This window comes from Globicephala melas, chromosome 2 (genome assembly GCF_963455315.2).
Source record: "Globicephala melas chromosome 2, mGloMel1.2, whole genome shotgun sequence".
In the NCBI taxonomy this organism is placed as follows: Eukaryota; Metazoa; Chordata; class Mammalia; order Artiodactyla; family Delphinidae; genus Globicephala; species Globicephala melas.
In genome coordinates, this window is record NC_083315.2 from 57,259,295 (window position 1) to 57,283,779 (window position 24,485).

At 41.3% G+C, this 24,485-nt stretch overlaps 1 protein-coding gene across 4 annotated transcripts in view; it reads left to right on the top strand.

Moving 5' to 3' along the window:
• The first annotated feature begins 265 nt into the window (after positions 1 to 265).
• The window catches only part of CHRNA5 (cholinergic receptor nicotinic alpha 5 subunit), a 61,427-nt gene continuing 37,207 nt past the window's right edge, over positions 266 to 24,485 (top strand). Inside the window, exon 1 of one of the 4 annotated variants that reach the window (XM_070044863.1) lies at positions 266 to 564. Coding sequence is in view for 2 of the 4 variants with exons in the window: in XM_030874875.3 (XP_030730735.2) it covers positions 438 to 564 (127 nt within the window). In the remaining 2 variants the exon portion in view is untranslated. Of the gene's footprint in view, positions 565 to 2,133; positions 2,264 to 11,583; positions 11,643 to 24,485 lie in introns of those variants that run through there. The other 3 variants (XM_030874875.3, XM_060293945.2, XM_060293948.2) reach the window with 3 other exon arrangements.

Genomic DNA, 24,485 nt, shown 5'->3' on the forward strand with positions numbered 1-24,485 from the left:
CTCACCCGCCAGGTGTCGGGCCTGGAGGCGGGGCCAGAGTGGTGAGGAGGGGCCAGGTGTGAAAAAGGCGGAGCTAGAATGGATAGTGTGGGGCCAAAACCCGGGCCTGGGGAACGACTGGGCGGAACGGAGGCGAGGCTATGAGTAGGAGGGGCGGGGCCAGAGACGACGAGGCGGGGCTGGGCGGAACAGGAGGTGGGCGGGGACGGGGTTTGGGCGGGGCTAGGCTTCCTGAGCCTCTTCTCGCGCCCAGAGCCCGCCCAAATCCGGCGGGCAGTGGAGGCTACTCCGGCTTCGGCTGAGGAGCCGGTCAGCCCCTCCCCAGCCGCTGCTAGCCTTTGGCTCCAACCCACACTCCCGGCTCGGTCCCTCGAGTCCGCGTTGCCCACGCGGCCGTCGCGAGGCGGCTCCCTGCATTCCCGCGCGGGTCCCGGGCGATGGCTGCGCGGGGGTCGGAGCGCAGGGTCCTCAGCCTCGGGCACCGCCCGCTCCACTTCCTCCTCGTATTTCAGCTGGTCGCCGGGCGCTGGGGTCCGGAGGGCGCGGAAGGCGGCGTGCCCGGAGGTGAGCCTGGGCGACGGATGGCGGTCCGTGGGTTCGTCCTCGGAGCGGGCGGCGGGGCTCAGGGCCGCCGGGGTGCGCCGGGCGGGGACCGCGGGGAGGCCGGGGCAGCTTCACGCCGGTGCCCGGAGAGCCGCGAGGCTGCGGCCCGCACCGAAAATCTTGTTATACGGAGGGCGGTTATATTTTTCTCCTGGGGGTTTGGGGTGAGGTTTCAGTTTAAATGCTCAGATGTGTTCATTTAAATGCAGAGAAAAGGCCTCTTTGAATTTTGTTCCACGACCGGCATCGCTGGAGACTGCTGTGTACTTCGATACAACTTTTTCAATAAAAGATGCTGTCGTTATCCAGCAGGGCTTTCCTTCCTTGGTTTCAGCTGGGCTTCCCACGTAGTTACTTTATTCACAGGCAACTGTGAAGGCTCCTTGGACTTAATACTAGGGATTAGGATTTGATCTTCTACCCCTTGGCCCCGTCCTCCTCCCCAACTCGCCCCTTAGCATTTGAAATCTTCCCTTTTGCCCGAAGATGAAACATGTTAGTTGTAGAAGGCTGGGCAGAGGGCTAACCATTTGCATCCTAAATTCCTCCCTAGCATCTTGGAATAGAGCTTTTCCCCAGCCTTCTCTATTTCAAAATGTTGTGGACAGGAATAGAAACAACAAAAGAAAATGCTTAGTTCTTTTTAAAATTCAAAGCTTCAGAAAGTTTGAGTCTGCCCTCTCAACACCTTGAAGAAAAATACTACTACTTATGGAGCACCTATGGTGTGATCTAAACATAGAAAAAGTAAGACTCCTTTAAGCAAGAGGTAAAAGCTGAAGTCCACTACACCAGTATTTCAAATTTTATGAGTGAGGAAACTTTATTTGGGTATAAGCAGAACCTTTTCTTGTTTTTCCTTCCTTAAGGTTTTTAAACTCTGATTCCTGATTCTAGGAAGTGATAATCTTGAAGACTAGAATTATTTATTGCAGGGTGTATTGCTTAACGAAGACTGTAGAGGAAGAACGTGGAGGATGATTTAAACAAATAAATCCTGTGCAGAGAGAGTCATAGTTTAACAGAAAGAAAGGAATGTGATTTTGGAGCCAGGCAAACCTGGGTTCAAATTATAACTCTGGTGTATCTTGACTTGGACAAGCTTGTCTCAGCGGTCCTCCTTCTTTGAAAAATGGGGATAATACTGCTTACCTCTGAGTCATTTTCAGGATTAAATAATACGTGTGAAATGCCAGGCACTCTGCCTGGCACTCTAGAAAACAGTAGTCTCTACTCCTTTTGGTGAAAGTGGAACTTCTTTCATCTGTTTTAATATAAAACATTGTAGGCAAGATTAAATGGTGTAAATAGCTATCTGTTCATGCTTGGTGTACAGTGTTATATCCAAACAATCCGAGCTGATTAATTCCTTCCTGCCCCCACTCTTCTTAGTGAATACCTCTCTTATAATAACCATCTTGTTGGATTACATTTATATATTTTTTTCTCTTGGTCCCACATGAGCTCCTTAAGAACTGTGATCTTATGTGTATCTTTGTATCTCTAAAACCTAGCGTATTGCAGCAGTCCAGTAAATGTTTGTGGATGAATGAATGGAACAGTAAGATCTCTCTGGATATCAGTTTCCTCATCTGTAAGAGGAGGGATCATGAAAAGCTTCCCTCTCAGACTCTAAAATGCCAAGATTCTGATGCTCTTAGTAAGTGATCATTTGAAGAACAAAGTGATGTTGAAAGAATGATGGAATTGCACAGTTGCTCCTAATTGTTAATATGCTTTTGTGTAAAACTGCTGAAGTACTGTCTGGAATTGGGAGACCTGTCATTAATTTGCTGTGTTTCCTTTGGGCATATTGCTTGACCTTGCTGAACCTTTAGTTCTCCATTTTTAAAATTAGAAGGTGGTAGTGGATGGATTTCAGGTCCTTCCAACTATAATTAATTTTATATTTTATTGTTTTCATATTCATCTCAGGATCTTAATAACTCTTCTTTGTGATTTTCTGTGAGCCAATCTCTAGGAAAAGAAAATGTCTAGTCTGCCAGCAGCCATACTTATTTGGCTGGTGGAAGGTTACAGAGCTGTGAAAGATACTCAAGAGGCAATTTTGTCTGTATTAAAGTATAGATAATTAACCTAGTATATTAAGATAATACGAGCCTTTTAAACTGACCTGACCATGATTACAAGAGTGATTTATGGAAATTAGATAGTCATTAGTCAGTTATATTTCTTAGCTGTGTAGTTGTGTGACATTTTCAATGGTTGAAACTTTATTATTAGTATATGTAGGGGCTGAGTTCTGTTTCATTCAAAGGAAAATAAAATAATTATTTCATAGAAAATGAGAGCTGTGAAAGATTCTTTTTCTTCTCACCTTTAGTCATTTTCATTAACATCTTAAGAAGCTAATAGAAATACACATATAGCGACTGTCCTCTCTACTTTTGTTATGATTATATCCAAAAGAGTATCTGGATGCCTTATGTAAGGATATAAACTTTTCATGCAGTTTAATTTGAAATTAAAAATTATTTTTGTTTCCTTGCAAATACTAAGTATGCTTTATGAGCTAGACTAAGCACCTGGAAGATAGGGTTTTATTTGTGTATCTCCTGAAACGTTTCAGACGAGTTTGTAAATGTAGCTTATGGATGGAACTTCAAAAAGGTTTTCAGTCATTTCTCAGAATAGGGTTTTTTTTAACCTATAATCTACAAATTAGATCTAGTAAGTAATTTTTATAATTAGGATATGAGTTTTTAGCACAGTAATTTAAGTACAAAACGTTTTTCTTCTAAAAGCATTATTTTTCTCCCCTAAGAATTGCAATTAAATTCTTTCAGATGTAATTTTAAGTTTAATATTAAATAAGCATGTCTTGACGATGAGAGTTGTTAATACTGGAATAGTTTTGGAAAAAAGGTTACAATTTGTTTCTTTAGAAAACTGCTCTCCAGAACAGCATAGGTATCGTTTTATAATGACAATATAAAACTAGTCTGCTCTGTTACTAAAATTTTAATTTAAATGTTCTGTTTCCATTTTGGGGAAGGATGATATTATTTCTCCTGTGTTTAATTCAGTGACCTCATGTTCTTTTCTTCTAAAGAAGAATTATAAAATATAGACTTTTACCAATAAAAATAGGAATTAAATATGAATATTTGAATTCTGACAAAAAGGACAATATGAACTTCTGATATTTCTTTTTATTTTACGATCAACAGTGTATATGTGGGGTTGGGCAAAACTGCTTTTCCTCTCAGTCAGCGCTTCTCAACCTCTGACATTTGGGGCCGGATATTTCTTTGTTATGGGAGATTGTCCTTTGCCTTGTAGGTTGTTTGGCAGGAAGCTTGGCCTCTATCCACGAGATGCCAGTAGCAGCCACCAAAAAATACCTCCAGATATTGTCAAATGGGCTTTTGGGGACAAAATTGTCTCCCTCTTCCCCCACCCTTGAGAATCACTGCTCTGTCTTGTAGACCAGGGCTCCTCAAACTTTAATGTGCACAGGATTCCTCTGGGGATGTTGTTATAATGCAGGCACTGGTTCAGAGGTGGGACCTGAGGTTCTGCATTTCTCACAAGGCCCCGAGTGATATAGATGCTGCTGGTCAGAGTACCACACTTTGAGTAGCAAGGTTGTAGACAGTTTCCCATTCATATGAATTGGATGGATTTTTAAGAGGATCCAGTGATAGTAACTATGGAAACAGAGAATTTACAATGAATTATATAGCCCAAACAGGATAAGGCCAATAGAAACTAAGCACTATCCCACCAGCCTAACAAATAGAGCTGTCTTCCCATTTCCATGTTTCCTTCCAGTCCCCACTATTCATTCATATTTGGACAATCCTAAGGAGGAAATTTGCAAGAGTCTTTTTTTTTTAATATTTTAAGTTTATTTATTCATCTTATTTATTTTTGGCTGCGTTAGGGTCTTAGTTGCCATGCGTGGGCTTTCTCTAGTTGTGGCGAGCGGGGGCTACTCTTCGTTGCGGTGCACAGGCTTTTCAGTGTGGTGGCTTCTCTTGTTGTGGAGCACGGGCTGTAGAGCGCAGGCTCAGTAGTTGTGGTGCACGGGCTTAGTTGCTCCGCGGCATGTGGGATCTTCCTGGACCAGAGCTCGAACCCGTGTCCCCTGCATTGGCAGGCGGATTCTTAACCACTGCGCCTCCAGGGAAGCCCTGCAAGAGTCTTAATCAAGGTCACACAGGCTGTAGTGAACTGAGGCAACTTCATGTTCCATTGGGTGTTTTAGTTCATGACACTGTAAATATATTAGCTCATAATACATATTTATTGCCTGTTGAGAGGTGTCAAATTACGATAGTGAACTCTGCATTTATTCAATCTGATGGTGCTTAAACTTTTAAAGTGTGCAAGTTGTCTCTTCTTGAAAACTATTGCCTGGACCTAAATTTAACACTGCCTAAGGTCATTTTCTTACTGCAAGTGTTCTGAGAGGGCAAGATGTTAAATTAGGTTTGCTAAAGCGTATCAGTTACAGAGAAACTTTATCCGATAATTCTGTGATAAAAATCAATAGAAAATACAATGAAAATCCTAGAGTGAAAAAAAAACCCCTCTGCATTTCATCTGTAACACTTAAAATAATGACTGGTAAGCATACCTATTTGCCACATTGAAAATGTTGGATATAGTATGCATTTCTTCTTGTTTACAAAATGCTTGGTTATGTTCACTTTTTTATCTTGCTATTGCTTAAAATAGCCCTCCTAGCACTGCTGCAGAGAGGATCTTTAAAAAAGGTATACAAGACACTTTTGTTAACTTAAAAAACATACAAGCAGACTTGTAGGGAAAGATTACTCTAGGAATGCCTTAATTATGAATTGAGTATATATAATATATGTCACTGTTACAAACCTTTTAGATACGTTATCTTATTTCTTCCTATGGTGACCTGTAAAGGAGAAAGGGAAGGCTATTGGCAGTAACCAGCAAAATTTACAACATGTATACCTTGACTCAGCAGTTCTACTCCTGCGAGTTGGTGTCATAGAAGTCCTTGTACAAGGATGTTAACTACAGCATTTTTCCACTGTAGCATGGTTAGAAATAACCAAAAACTAAAGACTGTATAAATGCCTACCAGTGGTGAAAGCTTACATAAATTATGATACACCCATAACCCAGACCGCTTTGCGGCTTATGAAGAAAGAGTGAGATGGATGGATGTACATTGACCTAGAGAATTGAATGACAGAAGCAAGTCGCAGAAGTTAAAAAGAAAACATTTGTTCTTCCTCTGTGTGTGTGTGTATTTTAAGATGTGTACACAACAGACTTAACAGTGGTTAGCCTTGCAGGAAGGGAGATAAGGAGGAGGAGAGGGAGATTTCCTACTCTTAATGTGCTTTTGGTTGGAATCTTGACAATGATCATACATTACTTTTGTCACTAAAGTATTACTTTTCTTAAGATTTTTTAAAATGTGGACCATTTTAAAAGTCTTTACTGAATTTGTTACAACATTGCTTCTGTTTTTTATGTTTTGGTTTTTTGGCCACGAGGCAAGTGGGATCTTAGCTCCCCAACCAGGGATTGAACCCGCACCCCCTGCATTGGAAGGCGAAGTCTTAACCACTGGATGGCCAGGGAAGTCCCTAAATATTATTTTGAGAACAGAAACAAATCTGGGTTCTACTTCTACATCTGCTGCTTACTAGCTACTGTTGTTAGACCAGTGACTCTCAACCAGGGGCAGTTTTGTGCGTCCCTCCCTCCCCGCCACCAGAGGATATTTGGCGATGTTTGGCCATGTTTGGGGTTGTCACACTGAGGAAGTGGTATATGCAGTGGATGGAAGCCAGGGATGCTGCCAAACATCCTGTAGTGCATGGGACAGCCAGCCCCGTGTAACAAAGAACTATCTAGCCCAAACTGTCAATAGTGTTGAGTTGAGAAATTCTTTGTTAGACTTCAGGGCTGCAGCCATGTTCACATATGCAGGGGGTGCCCTTCACATTGTGGGGTGTTCTCGGCATAGCCATACAGTTTATAATTATGATATGATGAAAGTAAATGAATATGCAAACTTGTCCCCAGGAAGGCAGGCACCAGAGTTTTCTGCTTTACCTCTAGCACCTAACAGAGGCTGGCATGGGAAGCAGGCACTCAACAATTGTTGAATGAATGAATGAGCTAAACTAGGTATTACATGTTAGGCTCTAATATACTCAGGTTGTAGCAGATGCTAAAGATTTAAGAAGAATTTATGGAAAAAAATTAAAATTATAGCAGGTGTTGTCTGTTAATTTATCTTTATCTAAAGATTGGCAAAGGACTACTATTATTCATATTTAGCTGCAGAACACCTTGGCTGACTTTTTTCAATACTTTTTGATAAGAAAATCATGATTCTTCATGGAAGAATGCCAATAGAGGACACTATTGTGTCTTATCTTCCTAGAATTGGTTTTAAAAATCCTTATCTATTTAGCTACCTACCGAATTTAGTGGAACAAACTTTAAAAAGAGTTTTAAACTACCTTAGACACTACCTGACATAGTGAGATAAGGTACTTTTTCATTTTTTCCGCATAACAAGTGAGGCAGCAAAGCAGAAGTTATCCCTTTTATTAATGTTTTATAGTGGAAAAACTCAAACATACACAAAAATCCTCAAGTATAACAAACTGAAGAGTTCTTGCCATTTAACAGTTTTCAACATTTTGCCAACAGATATCCTTATTTCTGTAAATTAGAAAATGGGGGGGATTCCCTGGTGGCACAGTGGTTAAGACTTTGCGCTCCCAATACAAGGGGCCCAGGTTCGATCCCTGGTCAGGGAACTAGATTCCACATGCATGCCAGAACTAAGAGTTTGCATGCCACATCTAACGAGCCCACTGGACGCAACTAAGGAGCCCGCAAGCCGCAACTAAGACCCAGTGCAACCAAATAAATAAATAAGTAAATATTAAAGAAAAAGAAAAGAAAATGGGGACATATGGAATTTAACACCTATTTAGTGGTGCCAAGTGTTCAAATTATGGTTTTCAGCTTTGCGGTTTTGTGCCGTTTCTTAATCATCATACTAAAATTAAGGATCAAGGTTACATTTCTTTGAAAATATATGTGGTTTCAGTAAGTGACTTAAAAGTGAAATTTCTTCGATAAGTCATTCTTTTAATTCCTCAAACCTGAGACAATACCAGAGTAATGATACTTGGAGTTACAAATGGATTTGTAAAACCCAAATTTAAATTTCTCAGAGTTAATGGCGGTATATATATTTGCACTTTTTACGTATTTAATTTAGTTTTTCTCTTGTATTTTTAACTACTTCAGAAGAATTGCCCATTAATTATTTTTATTGTTGTTCTTGTCCTATTTTCAGTGTGCTTCACAGTTTGGTTCTCTTTGTTTTTCTGAGATATGTGATTTATGTGCTGTTAGTAGGTTGGTATTCTACTTATTGTTACTAGCTGTAAAGGATATAGACTTGAGGAGAGCTATTCACTGAACTGTCATTGCACTGTGTTGAGAGTGCCTGATGCCACAGACATGTTCTTCCTTCTTTTTTTTTTGCAAGGTCCTGTTGTCTAGATTAATCTGTAGGTAGATGATCTTTCTTGGGCTATCATGGAAGTTTTAGGTAGAAATCAGTAGCTCTGCAGGCAGTGATTGCTTTTGTGGTAATATTTTTGTGTGTTTGCCTTTTGAGGTCTGTCAGGTATCATTACTTTAGCAATCATATATGGACTAATAAGAATGACTCTGTGGGGGCATTTATAGGAACAATTTTATTTAATCCTCACAATAACCTTATTAGGTAGGTATTGTTTTAGACCAGTTTTACTGATGAAAAAACTAATATGCCAAGAGGTTAGGTAACTTGCCTTCAGGTCAGACAGTAAGTATTAGAGGCTAGATAGAACCCAACCTGTGGACTTAAAATCCTGAGTTCTTAGCTAGTATGTTATATTAACTCTCTTCATATTCAAATCTGAGTAAAACAACGTCTCTCTAACTGCAAGAAGCTGTCTAGTGACTCGTAATCCTTAACAGCAAAATTGTGTATCTCTTGTGACAGTTGCTTTCACAACCAATGATGAAATTCTGAATTATTACAGATAAATGGGAATCATCAGATGGTACTGACTCCTTTACCCATTCATATATTCATTCAACAAATGGAGCACCTACTATGTGCCAGTATGTTGTTGGGTGATGGGGTTATGATGGTGAATAAAACACATTACCTGCTGCCATTCGTTTCCACCACAGTGGGGAAGACAGACTTTAATCAGATACATCCAAGATTGTATAATTACACCCCAGATAAGGAACACGGTTCTCTGCAGAGGAACCTAATGGAGACTTTGGAGGCAGGACAGAGTCCTGAAGAAGTTGAGATTTGAAGGATGAGTAGGAGTTAGCTAGGTGAAGGGGAGGGAGGACATCTCAGAAGGGAAGAAGAGTACTCCTTACAGGAGGGAATAGTGTTGTGTGTTTGAGAAGCTGAACTGGCCATGTAGCTGGAGAGAGCAAAGGGGAGAGGCTGCAGGGGACAGACCGGGCAGCGTTTGGCCTTAAGGATTTTGGTCTATCTTAATGGAATGCTACAGAAGGATTTTAAGCCAGGGTGTAATACCAGATTTGTGTTTTGAAAAGATCACTTGTGTATCAGTGCAGAGAACCAGTTGGAGGGGGCTAAGAAATTGCATGGACACCACTTAGGGCAGTAGGCTTGCCCTTGTCCTGATGACAGATGCAGATAGCATGTGCTAGGATGGTGGCCATGAAGCTGTTAAGAAGTGGATGGATTTGAGAAATATTTAGGAGGTAAAATCAATAGTTTCCTTGTGGATTGGCAATGCAGGTGGTATGAAAGATGACTCCTAGGTTTTTAAGTTGTGGAACTAGGCAGATGCTGGGACCACTCACTGTGATGGGGAACACCATCAGGGGACCATTTTGGGGAAGATCATGAATTTGGTTTTGCGCATGTTGATTTCATATAGATTAGAGAACTGTGACATATGGAGGTTAACAGGTAACTGGTGGTGCTGAGTATTCAAATTAAAGCTTTCAGCTTTGTGATTCTATGTCCCTTCCTCTTCATACTAAAATTAATGAGCGAGATTACATTTTTTTGAAACTATGTGTGGTTTCACTAAATGACTTGAAATTTTTTTGGGAAATGGGTATTCAGGTGTGGACCGAGAGGAGAGGTCTGTATAGAGATACAGATTCCGTGAAAGCAATCTCTCTTTTTCCTTAAGCTTATTTTAGTTGTTGTACCCTTCAAAATGACCTTTTGGGATTCTCTGTTGTAAATAAATGGAGAACTAGAGTAGAATTTCTAGAATCTGCACTGTTGAGTGCAATTTTATAAGCCTCCTGAAAAATTACTAAAAGTAATTGTTGGGTACCCTAAAAAAATTCCCTGCCAAAGTAAGGATTAGATGTGCTTAAGCCAGTAGTTTCTGAAAGACTGTGCTTGATTGGTGTTTCTGAAAGTGTGTCCTGAAAACGCAAAGCATCCCAGAGGTCTATCAGGTGGTCAGCACTGGAATGATATTTTTTGCATACATTTTACATACTTGAAATGTAAGATTAATTGTGCTTTTTTAAACATGTGTGTGCCATTGTGTTCTTAATGTTTGCATTTTTTTTTTTTTTTTGGCGCGTTACGCGGGCCTCTCACTGTTGTGGCCTCTCCCGCTGGAGAGCACAGGCTCCGGACGCACAGGCCCAGCGGCCATGGCTCACGGGCCCAGCCGCTCCGCGGCATGTGGGATCCTCCCGGACCGGGGCACAAACCCGCGTCCCCTGCATCGGCAGGCAGGCAGACTCTCAACCACTGCGCCACCAGGGAAGCCCAATGTTTGCATTTTTAAAGAATGTATATGTAACGAATTGTCCTTGCTAACATGTTAACCTTGTGGAGTTTCGCCAGGCTTCATGTAATTTAAGGGTAGTTATTGACATTAGCTATTGCATTATATTCCATTTTTAAAAAATGGATCAGTGGCTCGAAAATAGTGATGAATAGTAATGTACGATTCAGAATTTTGCTATAATGTAGTGTGTGTACAGAGTATAAATCTATACGTGTTGGGACAAATGTACCTGCAGATATGGTGATTTCACATGTACTCCCCCCAAAGGAAAGCAAAACAATGATTAGCTGGCAATCAGATTTCACCCTATCAGTAATCCATTCCCCAGTACCCAGGGGTTATTTTATTGTGAAACTTTGTCAAATAATGGCAGCCCAGAAAGCATTTGTGACATTTTCAAAGGATAGCAGCCTCTCTGGTGAACCAGTTATTTTCTTGAATAAATATAAAATAACTTTACAGTACAAAATTAATGAATTTTGTTGCTGAAGAGGCCAAGATCCCAGAGACGACATTCAGAGTAGAATGATTTCCATGCACCCAAAAGGTCTTTAAGGCCTGCTAGTGGTAAGCAGCTTGTGAAGCCAGGCACAAGTTATTCTGCTAGAAGAGAAAGCAGAGTGACTATTACTAAAGTCCCTTTATTAAATGACAGTGCTAGGGACCTCCCTGGTGGCACAGTGGTTGGAAATCCTCCTGCCAGTGCAGGGGACACGGGTTCGAGCCCTGGTCTGGGAAGATCCCACATGCTGCAAAGCAGATAGGCCTGTGTGCCCCAAGTACTGAGCCTGCACTCTAGAGCCCGCAAGCCACAACCACTGAAGCCCGGGCACGTAGAGCCCGTGCTCTGCAACAAGAGAAGCCACCGCAATGAGAAGTCCACGTACCGCAACAAATAGTAACCCCCGCTCGCTGCAACTAGAGAAAGCCCGCGCACAGCAACAAAGACCCAGTGCAGCCAAAAATAAATAAATAAATATATTATAAATAAATTAATTAATAAATGACAGTGCTAGATGTCACATGGTATTTTTTTTTTTTGTGGTACGCGGCCCTCTCACTGTTGTGGCCTCTCCTGTTGCAGAGCACAGGCTCCGGACGCGCAGGCTCAGCGGCCATGGCTCACGGGCCCAGCCGCTCTGCGGCATGTGGGATCCTCGCGGACCAGGGCATGAACCCGTGTCCCCTGCATCGGTAGGTGGACGCTCAAGCACTGCGCCACCAGGGAAGCCCTGTCGCATGGTGTTAATAGCATGCCAAGTGGAAGAGCTATTACTATCACTTGTGTGCTTTCTGGTATTTTGCTTTTTGGTTAGACAAAACCACTAAATGCAGAGCATGAATCATCCTCTGGTTTATGCCTGGTACGTATGAGGGAGGTGTGCCGGGTGGCATTTTATTTTTATCCCTGGGGACTCAGGTTACAGAAGAAGAGATTTTAAATTCCTTTTGGATCCTTTTGTGATCTCTGATGTAGACTGGAAAAGGGTGTTGAGAACAGCTCTGACAGCACCAAGTCTGTGGGCAGCAGGGAAGGGTGTAGCTCTGCAAGTAAGCGGTGTTGCACGGCGTGGCCGGGTCCTGCACTTTCATTCACAGAGAGCAGCTGGTGGGGACAGCATGCTTCCTGATCTCGGTTCAGTGTTGAAGGAGATATTAAACAGTTGTGAATAAGAGCAGATCACAGGCACAGGCGTGTCTTTCAGCCTGGTTCATGAAGAAATGGGCACTCTGTGTAAGCCTCTGCTTTTCTGCATTGCACTGTCTTGGTTCTCAAGGGGAAAAGTGCACACATGAGGTCTTAAACTTGTGGGATTTGAGAGAAACATTTTTTTCACGACATTAATAATGCCATTTTTTCTGATTTCTGATGTTCTCAAGTAGCGTAGCTCCTTGGCACAGTCATATCTTGAATAGTTAGAAGTGATCTATCAAATTTAGTTTTGAGGATGTCAATGTGACAAGATCATATTTTTGAAATATTAATGCCCTCTTTATGTTGTTCCTGGTTTTTCCTTTTACCTCTTGGCTCTTCCCCCTACCTGCTCAAGCTAGCTAATTCTGTGCTCATACTTCAGAGAAGGAACGTGATGTGCCAGCAGACAGTGGGTCTAGGAGTTCATTTTTGCCTTTTTCAGTTTCAAAAACTTGGACCGTAGAGGGCAACTTAGCATAGGCTACATAATGTTAGAGCACAGCTTTTCCTTGATAGGAGGAAATAATTCCTTGGGCTTGCGGAGGAGGAAAAGACAGAAGAGATGGACAGGAGAAAGAGTCAGTAGGACTCAGGGTGAAGGGACTGGGCTTGAAGGACACTGGGATAGAAGCCCGTATAAAGCCCATATGATGCAGCACTCAAGGTCTTTTTTCAGTTCCCTGTTTTTTTAATATTTATTTATTTATTTGGCTGCGCCTTGTCTTAGTTGCGGCACGTGGGATCTTCTCTGTTGTGTGCAAGACCTTCATTGCAGCATGCAGGATCTTTTAGTTGTGGTATGTGGGGTCTAGTTCCCTGACCAGGGGGTCGAACCTGGGCCCCCTGCATTGGGAGTGTAGAGTCTTAACCACTGGACCACCAGGGAAGCCATAGGATTTTCTTAACTAGTAGAAATGAAAAATAAGAAATCAGTTAACCGGACTTCCCTGGTGGCGCAGCGGTTGAGAGTCTGCCTGCCGATGCAGGGGACACGGGTTCGTGCCCCGGTCCGGGAAGATCCCACATGCCACGGAGCGGCTGGGCCCGTGAGCCACGGCCGCTGGGCCTGCGCATCCGGAGCCTGTGCTCCGCAACGGGAGAGGCCACAGCAGTGAGAGGCCCGCATACCGCAAAAAAAAAAAAAAGAAAAAAAATCAGTTAACCAAGGGGCCTGACCTATGGCTCAAGCACCAATCATAAAGATAGATGGTGAAAGATGATAGCACCATCCACCTTACTACTAAGGTCCAGTTCTTATATAAAAATAGTTTTTCATGGGGCTTCCCTGGTGGCGCAGTGGTTGAGAATCTGCCTGCCAATGCAGGGGACACGGGTTTGAACCCTGGTATGGGAAGATCCCACATGCCACGGAGCAACTAGGCCCGTGAGCCACAACTACTGAGCCTGCGCGTCTAGAGCCTGTGCCCCACAATAAGAGAGGCTGCGATAGTGAAAGGCCCGCACCCCACGGTGAAGAGAGGCCCCCGCACCGCGATGAAGAGTGGACCCCGCTTGCCGCAACTAGAGAAAGCCCTCGCACGAAACGAAGACCCAACACAGCCAAAAATAAATAAATAAATAAATAATCCTTCCCTCTACAAAAAAAATTTTATATATATATATTTTTTTCACTTTTATTCCAATAACTAAGTAATGTCAAAACTTTACCTAATGTCAGCAGTCTTCCTGTGTGCTGAACACACACTGAGATGTGGGAGAGTATAAGAAACTTGTAGCCTATCTGAGGAGTGTGGCTACTTGAGAATTATTTTTTTCATTGAGTTTGGTATTTTCCCCCTTTCCTTTTTTGTACTCTCCCTTTCCCATCTCTTCTCTCTCCCTCCTTCCCTAACCCACATGAATATCCCCCCATATAACCCTTGTTAATTACCCTTGTTGATTTAGTATGCAAAATGCCATAATTTTCCTCAGGCGTATATAATTATATAGGTAGATAGATATAGATAGATTTTAATAATTGATTATTTTACAAAAGTAGGATTACGTTATAGTCTCTTTTCTATCCCTTTTTTCTCTTTAACAATACCTCATGAAAATCCTGAAGCCTTTTGCTGTGTTTTGTTCAGTTCAAGTTTTTATTTGATGCAACTTATTACAAACTCCTTGTTTTGTTGTTGAAATTTCAGATGCCATCTCTGTGGGTGATAGTTTCAATTGTAGTTTTTTTTAATAATTAAAAACTTTAATGGTGGTTTAAAAAATACATAGCATAAAATTTACCATCTTAACCATTTTTAAGTTCAGTAATATTAAGTATATTCACATTGTTGTGCAACAGATCGCCAGAACTTTTTCATCTTGCAGAGCTGAAGCTCTATGCCCATTGAACAACTTTCCATTTCTTTCTTCCCCCAGGCCTGGGGAACCACATTCTACTTTCTGTTTCTGTGAGTTTGACTACGTTAGATACCTAATGTAAATGGAATCATGCAGTATTTGTCTTTTTGTGACTAGCCTATTTCACTCAGCATAATGTCCTCAAGGTTCACCCATGTTGTAGCCTGTATCAGAATTTCCTTTCTTTTTAAGGCTGAATAATATTCCATTCTGTGTATATATCACATTTTGTTTATCCATTCATCTATAGATGGACATTTGTGTTGCTTATACCTCTTGTAAATAAAGCTGCTATGTACATGGGTGTGCTAATATATCTCTTTAAAATCCTGATTTCAGTTCTTTGGGAAATATACTCAGAATTGGAATTTGTGGATCATATGTAATTCTATTTTTAATTTTTTGAGGAACTGACATATTGTTTTCCACAGCGGCTGTACCATTTTACATTCCTACCAATGCTGTACAAGGGTTCTAACTTCTCTACATCCTTGCCAGCACTTGCTACTTTCTGTTTGTTTAATAGTAGCCATCTTACTGGGTTTGAGGGGGTATCTTGTGATTTTTCTTTTAAAGATTGTGTAGCTAGCTTTTTTTTTTTTTTTTTTTTTGGCTGTGTTGAGTCTTCATTGCTGCACATGGGCTTTCTCTAGCTGGGGCAAGCAGGGGCCACTCTTCTTTGCAGTGTGCAGGCTTCTCATTGTGGTGGCTTCTTTTGTTGCAGAGCACGGGCTTTAGGCGCGTGGGCTTCAGTAGTTGCAGCATGCGGGCTCAGTAGTTATGGCACATGGGTCCTAGAGCCCGCAGGCTTCAGTAGTTGTGGCACATGGGCTTAGTTGCTCCGCGGCATGTTGGATCTTCCCTTAACAGGGATCAAACCCATGTCCCCTGCATTGGCAGGCAGATTCTTAACCACTGTGCCACAGAGAAGTCCCCATCTTGTGATTTTTCATTTACATTTCTCTAATGATTAGTGATGTTGAACATCTTTTCATATGCTTGTTAGTCATTTTAATGTCATCTTTGGAGAAATGTGTATTCAAGTCCTTGGCCAATTTTTTAATTTGGTTATTTGGGGGTTTTGTTCTTGTTGAGTTGTAGGGGTTCTATACATATTCTGGATATTATCTCCTTATCAGATATATGATTTTCAAATATTTTGTCCCTTTCCAAAGGTTGATTGCAAAGAGACTGTTTCGTATTATTATTTTTTTAACATCTTTATTGGAGTATAATTGCTTTACAATGGTGTGTTAGTTTCTGCTGTATAACAAAGTGAATCAGCTATACAAATACATATATCCCCATATCTCCTCCCTCTTCAATCTCCCACCCACCTTCCTCCCTATCCCACTCCTCTAGGTGGTCACAAAGCACGAGCTGATCTCCCTGTGCTATGTGGCTACTTCCCACTAGCTATCTGTTTTACATTTGGTAGTGTATATATGCACATGCCACTCTCACTTCATTCCAGCTTCCGCTTCCCCTTCCAGTGTCCTCACGTCCATTCTCTACATCTGTGTCTTTATTCCTGTCCTGCCCCTAGGTTCTTCAGAACCATTTTCTTTTTTCTTTTAGATTCCATACATATGTGTTAGCATACAGTATTTGTTTCTCTTTCTGACTTATGTCACTCTGTATGACAGACTCTAGGTCCACCCACCTCACTACAAATAACGCAATTTCATTTCCTTTTATGGCTGAGTAATATTTCATTGTATATATGTGCCACATCTTCTTTATCCCTTCATCTGTTGATGGACAGTTAGGTTGCTTCCATGACCTGGCTATTGTAAATAGAGCTGCAATGAATACTGTGGTGTATGATTCTTTTTGAATTATGGTTTTCTCAGGGTATATGCCCAGTAGTGGGATTGCTGGGTTGTTTGGTAGTTCTATTTTTAGTTTCTTAAGGAACCTCCATACTGTTCTCCATAGTGGCTGTATCAATTTACTTCCCACCAACAGTGCAAGAGGGTTCCCTTTTCTCCAAACCCTCTCCAGCATTTATTGTTTGTAGATTTTTTTTTTACATCTTTATTAGAGTATAATTGCTTTACAATGGTGTGTTAGTTTCTGCATTATAACAAAGTGAATCAGTTATACATATACATATGTTCCCATATCTCTTCCCTCTTGCCTCTCCCTCCCTCCCACCCTCCCTATCCCACCCCTCCAGGCAGTCACAAAGCACCGAGCTGATCTCCCTGTGCTATGCAGCTGCTTCTCACTAGCTATCTACCTTACATTTGGTAGTGTATATATGTCCATGCCTCTCTCTCGCTTTGTCCCAGCTTACCCTTCCCCCTCCCCATATCCTCAAGTCCATTCTGTAGTAGGTCTGTGTCTTTATTCCTGTCTTACCCCTAGGTTCTTCATGACATTTTTTTTTCTTAAATTCCATATATATGTGTTAGCTAACGGTATTTGTCTTTCTCTTTCTGACTTACTTCACTCTGTATGACAGACTCTAGGTCTATCCACCTCATTAAAAATAGCTCAATTTCATTTCTTTTTATGGTAATATTCCATTGTATATATGTGCCACATCTTCTTTATCCATTCATCTGATGATGGGCACTTAGCTTGTTTCCATCTCTGGGCTATTGTAAATAGAGCTGCAATGAACATTTTGGTACATGACTCTTTTTGAATTATGGTTTTCTCAGGGTATATGCCCAGTCATGGGATTGCTGGGTCATATGGTAGTTCTGTTTGTAGTTTTTTAGGAACCTCCATACTGTTCTCCATAGTGGCTTTACCAATTCACATTCCCACCAGCAGTGCAAGTGTTCCCTTTTCTCCATACCCTCTCCAGCATTTATTGTTTCTAGATTTTTTGATGATGGCCATTCTGACTGGTGTGAGATGATATCTCATTGTAGTTTTGATTTGCATTTCTCTAATGATTAATGATGTTGAGCATTCTTTCATGTGTTTGTTGGCAGTCTGTATATCTTCTTTGGAGAAATGTCTATTTAGGTCTTCTGCCCATTTTTGGATTGGGTTGTTTGTTATTGAGCTGCATGAGCTGCTTGTAAATTTTGGAGATTAATCCTTTGTCAGTTGCTTCATTTGCAAATATTTTCTCCCATTCTGAGGGCTGTCTTTTGGTCTTGTTTATGGTTTCCTTTGCTGTGCAAAAGCTTTGAAGTTTCCTTAGGTCCCATTTGTTTATTTTTGTTTTTATTTCCATTCCTCTAGGAGGTGGGTCAAAAAGGATCTTGCTGTGATTTATGTCATAGAGTGTTCTGCCTATGTTTTCCTCTAAGAGTTTGATAGTTTCTGGCCTTACATTTAGGTCTTTAATCCATTTTGAGCTTATCTTTGTGTATGGTATTAGGGAGTGATCTAATCTCATACTTTTACATGTACCTGTCCAGTTTTCCCAGCACCACTTATTGAAGAGGCTGTCCTTTCTCCACTGTACATTCCTGCCTCCTTTATCAAAGATAAGGTGACCATATGTGCGTGGGTTTATCTCTGGACTTTCTATCCTGTTCCATTGATCTGTCTTTCTATTTTTGTGCCAGTACCATACTGTCTTGATTACTATAGCTTTGTAGTATAGTCTGAAGTCCGGGAGCCTGATTCCTCCAGCTCCGTTTTTTGTTGTCAAGATTGCTTTGGCTATTTGGGGGTCTTTTGTGTTTCCATACAAATTGTGAAATTTTTTGTTCTAGTTCTGTGAAAAATGCCACTGGTAGTTTGATAGGGATTGCATTAAATCTGTAGATTGCTTTGGGTAGTAGAGTCATTTTCACAATGTTGATTCTTCCAATCCAAGAACATGGTATATCTCTCCATCTATTTGTATCATCTTTAATTTCTTTCATCAGTATCTTATAATTTTCTGCATACAGGTCTTTTGTCTCCTTAGGTAGGTTTATTCCTAGATATTTTATTCTTTTTTTTGCATTGGTAAATGGGAGTATTTTCTTGATTTCACTTTCAGATTTTTCATCATTAGGTTATAGGAATTCAAGAGATTTCTGTGCATTAATTTTGTATCCTGCTACTTTACCAAATTCATTGGTTAGCTCTAGTAGTTTTCTGGTAGCATCTTTAGGATTCTCTATGTATAGTATCATGTCATCTTCAAACAGTGACAGCTTTACCTCTTCTTTTCCGATTTTGATTCCTTTTATTTCCTTTTCTTCTCTGACTGCTGTGGCTAAAACTTCCACAACTATGTTGAATAAGAGTGGTGAGAGTGGGCAACCTTGTCTTGTTCCTGATCTTAGTAGAAACGCTTTCAGTTTTTCACCATTGAGGACGAGGTTGGCTGTGGATTTGTCATATATGGCCTTTATTATGTTGAGGAAAGTTCCCTCTATGCCTACTTTCTGCAGGGTTTTTATCATAAATGGGTGTTGAATTTTGTCGAAAGCCTTCTCAGCATCTATTGAGATGATCATATGGTTTTTCTCCTTCAACTTGTTAATATGGTTTATCACATTGATTGATTTGTGTATATTGAAGAATACTTGCATTCCTGGAATAAACCCCACTTGATCATGGTGTATGATCCTTTTAATGTGCTGTTGGATTTTGTTTGCTAGTATTTTGTTGAGAATTTTTGCATCTATGTTCATCAGTGATATTGGCCTGTAGTTTTCTTTCTTTGTGTCATCCTTGTCTGGTTTTGGTATCAAGGTGATGGGGGCCTCGTAGCATGAGTTTGGGAGTGTTCCTCCCTCTGCTATATTTTGGAAGAGTTTGAGAAGGATAGGTGTTAGCTCTTCTGTAAATGTTTGTTAGAATTCGCCTGTGAAGCCATCTGTTCCTGGGCTTTTGTTTGTTGGAAGATTTTTAATCACAGTCTCAATTTCAGTGCTTGTGATTGGTGTGTTTATATTTTCTATTTCTTCCTGGTTCAGTCTCGGAAGGTTGTGATTTTCTAAGAATTTGTCCATTTCTTCTAGGTTGTCCATTTTATTAGCATACAGTTGCTTGTAGTAATCTCTCATGATCTTTTGTATTTCTGCAGTGTCAGTTGTTACTTCTCCTTTTTCATTTCGAATTCTTTGATTTGAGTCTTCTTCCTTTTTTTCTTGATGAGTGTGACTAATGGTTTATCAATTTTGTTTATCTTCTCAAAGAACCAGCTTTTAGTTTTATTGATCTTTGCTCTCATTTCCTGCATTTCTTTTTCATTTATTTCTGATCTGATATTTATGATTTCTTTTCTTCTGCTAACTTTGGGGTTTTTTTGTTCTTCTTTCTCTAATTGCTTTAGGTGCAAGGTTAGGTTGTTTATTCGAGATGTTTCTTGTTTCTTAAGGTAGGATTGTATTGCTATAAACTTCCCTCTTAGAACTGCTTTTGCTGCATTCCATAGGTTTTGGGTCGTTGTGTTCCCATTTTCATTTGTTTCTAGATATTTTTTTATTTCCTCTTTGATTTCTTCAGTGATCACTTCGTTATTAAGTAGTGTATGGTTTAGCCTCCATGTGTTTGTATTTTTTACAGATCTTTTCCTGTAATTGATATCTAGTCTCATAGCGTTGTGGTCGGAAAAGATACTTGATACAATTTCAATTTTCTTAAATTTGCCAAGGCTTGATTTGTGACCCAAGATATGATCTATCCTGGAGAATGTTCCATGAGCACTTGAGAAAATTGTGTATTCTGTTGTTTTTGGATGGAATGTCCTATAAATATCAATTAAGCCCATCTTGTTTAATGTATCCTTTAAAGCTTGTGTTTCCTTATTTATTTTCAGTTTGGATGATCTGTCCATTGGTGAAAGTGGGGTGTTAAAGTCCTCTACTATGAATGTGTTACTGTCGATTTCCCCTTTTATGGCTGTTAGTATTTGCCTTATGTATTGAGGTGCTCCTGTGTTGGGTGTGTAAATATTTACAATTCTTATATCTTCTTCTTGGATCAATCCCTTGATCATTATGTAGTGTCCTTCTTTGACTCTTGTAATAGTCTTTATTTTAAAGTCTATTTTGTCTGATATGAGAATTGCTACTCCAGCTTTCTTTTGGTTTCCATTTGAATGGAATATCTTTATCCATCCTCTTACTTTCAGTCTGTATGTGTCCCTAGGTCTGAAGTGGGTCTCTTGTAGACAGCATATATATGGGTCTTGTTTTTGTATCCATTCAGCCAATCGGTGTCTTTTAGTGGGAGCATTTAGTCCATTTACATTTAAGGTAATTATCAATATGTATGTTTCTATTCCCCTTTTCTTAATTGTTTTGGGTTCGTTATTGTAGGTCTTTTCCTTCTATTGTGTTTCTTGCCTAGAGAAGTTCCTTTAGCATTTGTTGTAAAGCTGGTTTGGTGGTGCTGAAGTCTCTCAGATTTTGCTTGTCTGTAAAGGTTTTAATTTCTCCATCAAATCTGAATGAGATCCTTGCTGGGTAGGGTAATCTTGGTTGTAGGTTTTTTCCCCTTCATCACTTTAAATATGTCCTGCCACTCCTTTCTGGCTTGCAGAGTTTCTGCTGAAAGATCAGCTGTTAACCTTATGGGGATTCCCTTGTGTGTTATTTGTTGTTTTTCCCTTGCTGCTTTTAATATGTTTTCTTTGTATTTAATTTTTGACAGTTTGATTAATATGTGTCTTGGCATATTTCTCCTTGGATTTATCCTGTATGGGACTCTCTGTGCTTCCTGGACTTGATTAACTATTTCCTTTCCCATATTAGGGAAGTTTTCAACTATAATCCTTCAAATATTTTCTCAGTCCCATTCTTTTTCTCTTCTTCTGTTGGTGTGTTTAATGTTGTCCCAGAGGTCTCTGAGACTGTCCTCAATTCTTTTCATTCTTTTTTCTTTATTCTGCTCTGCAGTAGTTATTTCCACTATTTTATCTTCCAGGTCACTTATCCGTTCTTCTGCCTCAGTTATTCTGCTATTGATCCCATCTAGAGTATTTTTAATTTCATTTATTGTGTTGTTCATCGTTGTTTGTTTCATCTTTAGTTCTTCTAGGTCCTTGTTAAATGTTTCTTGCATTTTGTCTATTCTATTTCCAAGATTTTGGATCATCTTTACTATCATTATTCTGAATTCTTTTTCAGGTAGACTGCCTATTTCCTCTTTATTTGTTAGGTCTGGTGGGTTTTTACCTTGCTCCTTCATGTGCTGTGTGTTTTTCTGTCTTCTCATTTTGCTTATCTTACTGTATTTGGGGTCTCATTTTTGCAGGCTGCAGGTTCGTAGTTCCCGTTGTTTTTGGTGTCTGTCCCCAGTGGCTTAGGTTGGTTCAATGGGTTGTGTAGGCTTCCTGGTGGAGGGGACTCGTGCCTGTGTTCTGGTGGATGAGGCTGGATCTTGTCTTTCTTGTGGGCAGGTCCACATCTGGTGGTGTGTTTTGGGGTGTCTGTGGACTTATTATGATTTTAGGCAGCCTCTCTGCTAATGGGTGGGGTTGTGTTCTTTTCTTGCTAGTTGTTTGGCATAGGGTGTCCAGCACTGTAGCTTGCTGGTTTTTGAGTGAAGCTGGGTACTGACGTTGAGATGGAGATCTCTGGGAGATTTTTGCCGTTTGATATTATGTGGAGCTGGGAGGTCTCTTGTGGACCAGTGTCCTGAAGTTGGCTCTCCCACGTCAGAGGCACAGCACTGACTCCTGGCTGCAGCACCAAGAGCCCCTCATCCACACGGCTCAGAATAAAAGGGAGAAAAAGTAGAAAGAAAGAATTAGTAGAAGTAGAAAGAAAGAAAGAAAGAGAAAGGAAGAGAGGAGGGGGGAGTGAGGAAGGAAGGCAGGAAGGAGGGAAGGAAGGAAAAAAAGAAAGAAGATAAAATAAAATAAAGTAAGATAAAATGTAATAAAGTTATTAAAATAGAAATAATTATTAAGAAAAAAATTTTTTTAAAAAGCAAAACGGACGGATAGAACCCTAGGACAAATGGTGGAAGCAAAGCTATACAGACAAAATCTCACACAGAAGCATACACATACACACTCACAAAAAGAGGAAAAGGGGGAAAAAATCATAAATCTTTCTCTCGAAGTCCACCTCCTCAATTTGGGATGATTCGTTGTCTAAAGGAGGGAAGGAAGGAAGGAAGCGAGGGAGGGAGGAAGGAAGGAAAGAAAGAAAGAAAGAAAGAAAAGATAAAGTAAAATAAAATAAAGTTATTAAAAAATAATTATTAAGAAAAAAATTAAAACAAAAAAAAACCAGACGGATAGAACCCTAGGACAAATGGTGGAAGCAAAGCTATACAGACAAAATCTCACACAGAAGCATACACATACACACTCACAAAAAGAGGAAAAGGGGAAAAAATCATAAATCTTGCTCGCAAAGTCCACCTCCTCAATTTGGGGTGATTTGTTGTCTATTCATGTATTCCACAGATGCAGGGTACATCAAGTTGATTGTGGAGCTTTAATCCGCTGCTTCTGAGGCTGCTGGGAGAGATTTCCCTTTCTCTTTTTTGTTCACACAGCTCCTGGGGTTCAGCTTTGGATTTGGCCCCGCCTCTGCGTGTAGGTCGCCGGAGGGTGTCTGTTCTTCACTCAGACAGAACGAGGGTTAAAGGAGCAGCTACTTCAGGGACTCTGGCTCACTCAGGCCGGGGGGGAGGAAGGGGCACAGAGTGCGGGGCAGGCCTGCGGCGGCAGAGGCCGGCGTGATGCTGCACCAGCCTGAGGCGCGCCGTGCATTCTCCCGGGGAAGTTGTCCCTGGATCCCGGGACCCTGGCAGTGGCAGGCTGCACAGGCTCCCCGGAAGGGGGGTGTGCATAGTGACCTGTGCTCGCACACAGGCTCCTTGGTGGTGGCAGCAGCAGCAGCCTTAGCGTCTCATTCCCATCTCTGGGGTCCGCGCTTTTAGCCGCGGCTCGCGCCCGTCTCTAGAGCTCCTTTAAGCAGCGCTCTTAATCCCCTCTGCTTGCGCACCAGGAAACAAAGAGTGTAGAAAAAGTCTCTTGCCTCTTCGGCAGGTCCACACTTTGCCCCGGACTCCCTCCCGGCTAGCCGTGGTACACTAACCCCCTGCAGGCTGTGTTCACTCTGCCAACCCCAGTCCTCTCCCTGCGCTGGGACCGAAGCCCGAGCCTCAGCTCCCAGCCCCGCCCGCCCCGGTGGGTGAGCAGACAAGCCTCTCTGGCTGGTGAGTGCCGGTCGGCAGCAACCCTCTGTGCGGGGATCTCTCCATTTTGCCCTCCGCACCCCTGTTGCTGCGCTCTCCTCCGCGGCTCCGAAGCTTTCCCCCTCCGCCACCCGCAGTCTCCGCCCGCGAAGGGGCTTCCTATTGTGTGGAAACGTTTCCTCCTTCACAGCTCCCTCCCACTGGTGCAGGTCCCGTCCCTATCGTTTTGTCTCTGTTTATTCTTTTTCTTTTGCCCTACCCAGGTACGTGGGGAGTTTCTTGACTTTTGGGAGGTCTGAGTTCTTCTGCCAGTGTTCAGTAGGTGTTCTGTAGGAGTTGTTCCACGTGTAGATGTATTTTTGGTGTATCTGTGGGGAGGAAGGTGATCTCCGCGTCTTACTCTTCCGCCATCTTCCCCTTGTCCCCCTGTTTGTAGATTTTTTGATGATGGCCATTCTGACTGGTGTGAGGTGATACCTCATTGTAGTTTTGATTTGCATTTCTCTAATGATTAGTAATGTTGAGCATCCTTTCATGTGTTTGGTGGCAATCTGTATATCTTCCTTGGAGAAATGTCTATTTAGGTCTTCTGTCCATTTTTGGGTTGGGTTGTTTGTTTTATTGATATTGAGCTGCATGAGCTGCTTGTAAATTTTGGAGATAAATCCTTTGTCAGTTGCTTTGTTTACAAATATTTTCTCCCATTCTGAGGCTTGTCTTTCTGTCTTGTTTATGGTTTCCTTTGCTGTGCAAAAGCTTTGAAGTTTCATTAGGTCGCATTTGTTTGTTTTTATTTCTGTTTCTCTAGAAGGTAGGTCAAAAGGGATCTTGCTGTGATTTATGTCAAAGAGTGTTCTGCCTATTTTTTCCTCTAAGAGTTTTATACTGTCTGGCCTTACATTTAGGTCTTTAATCCACTT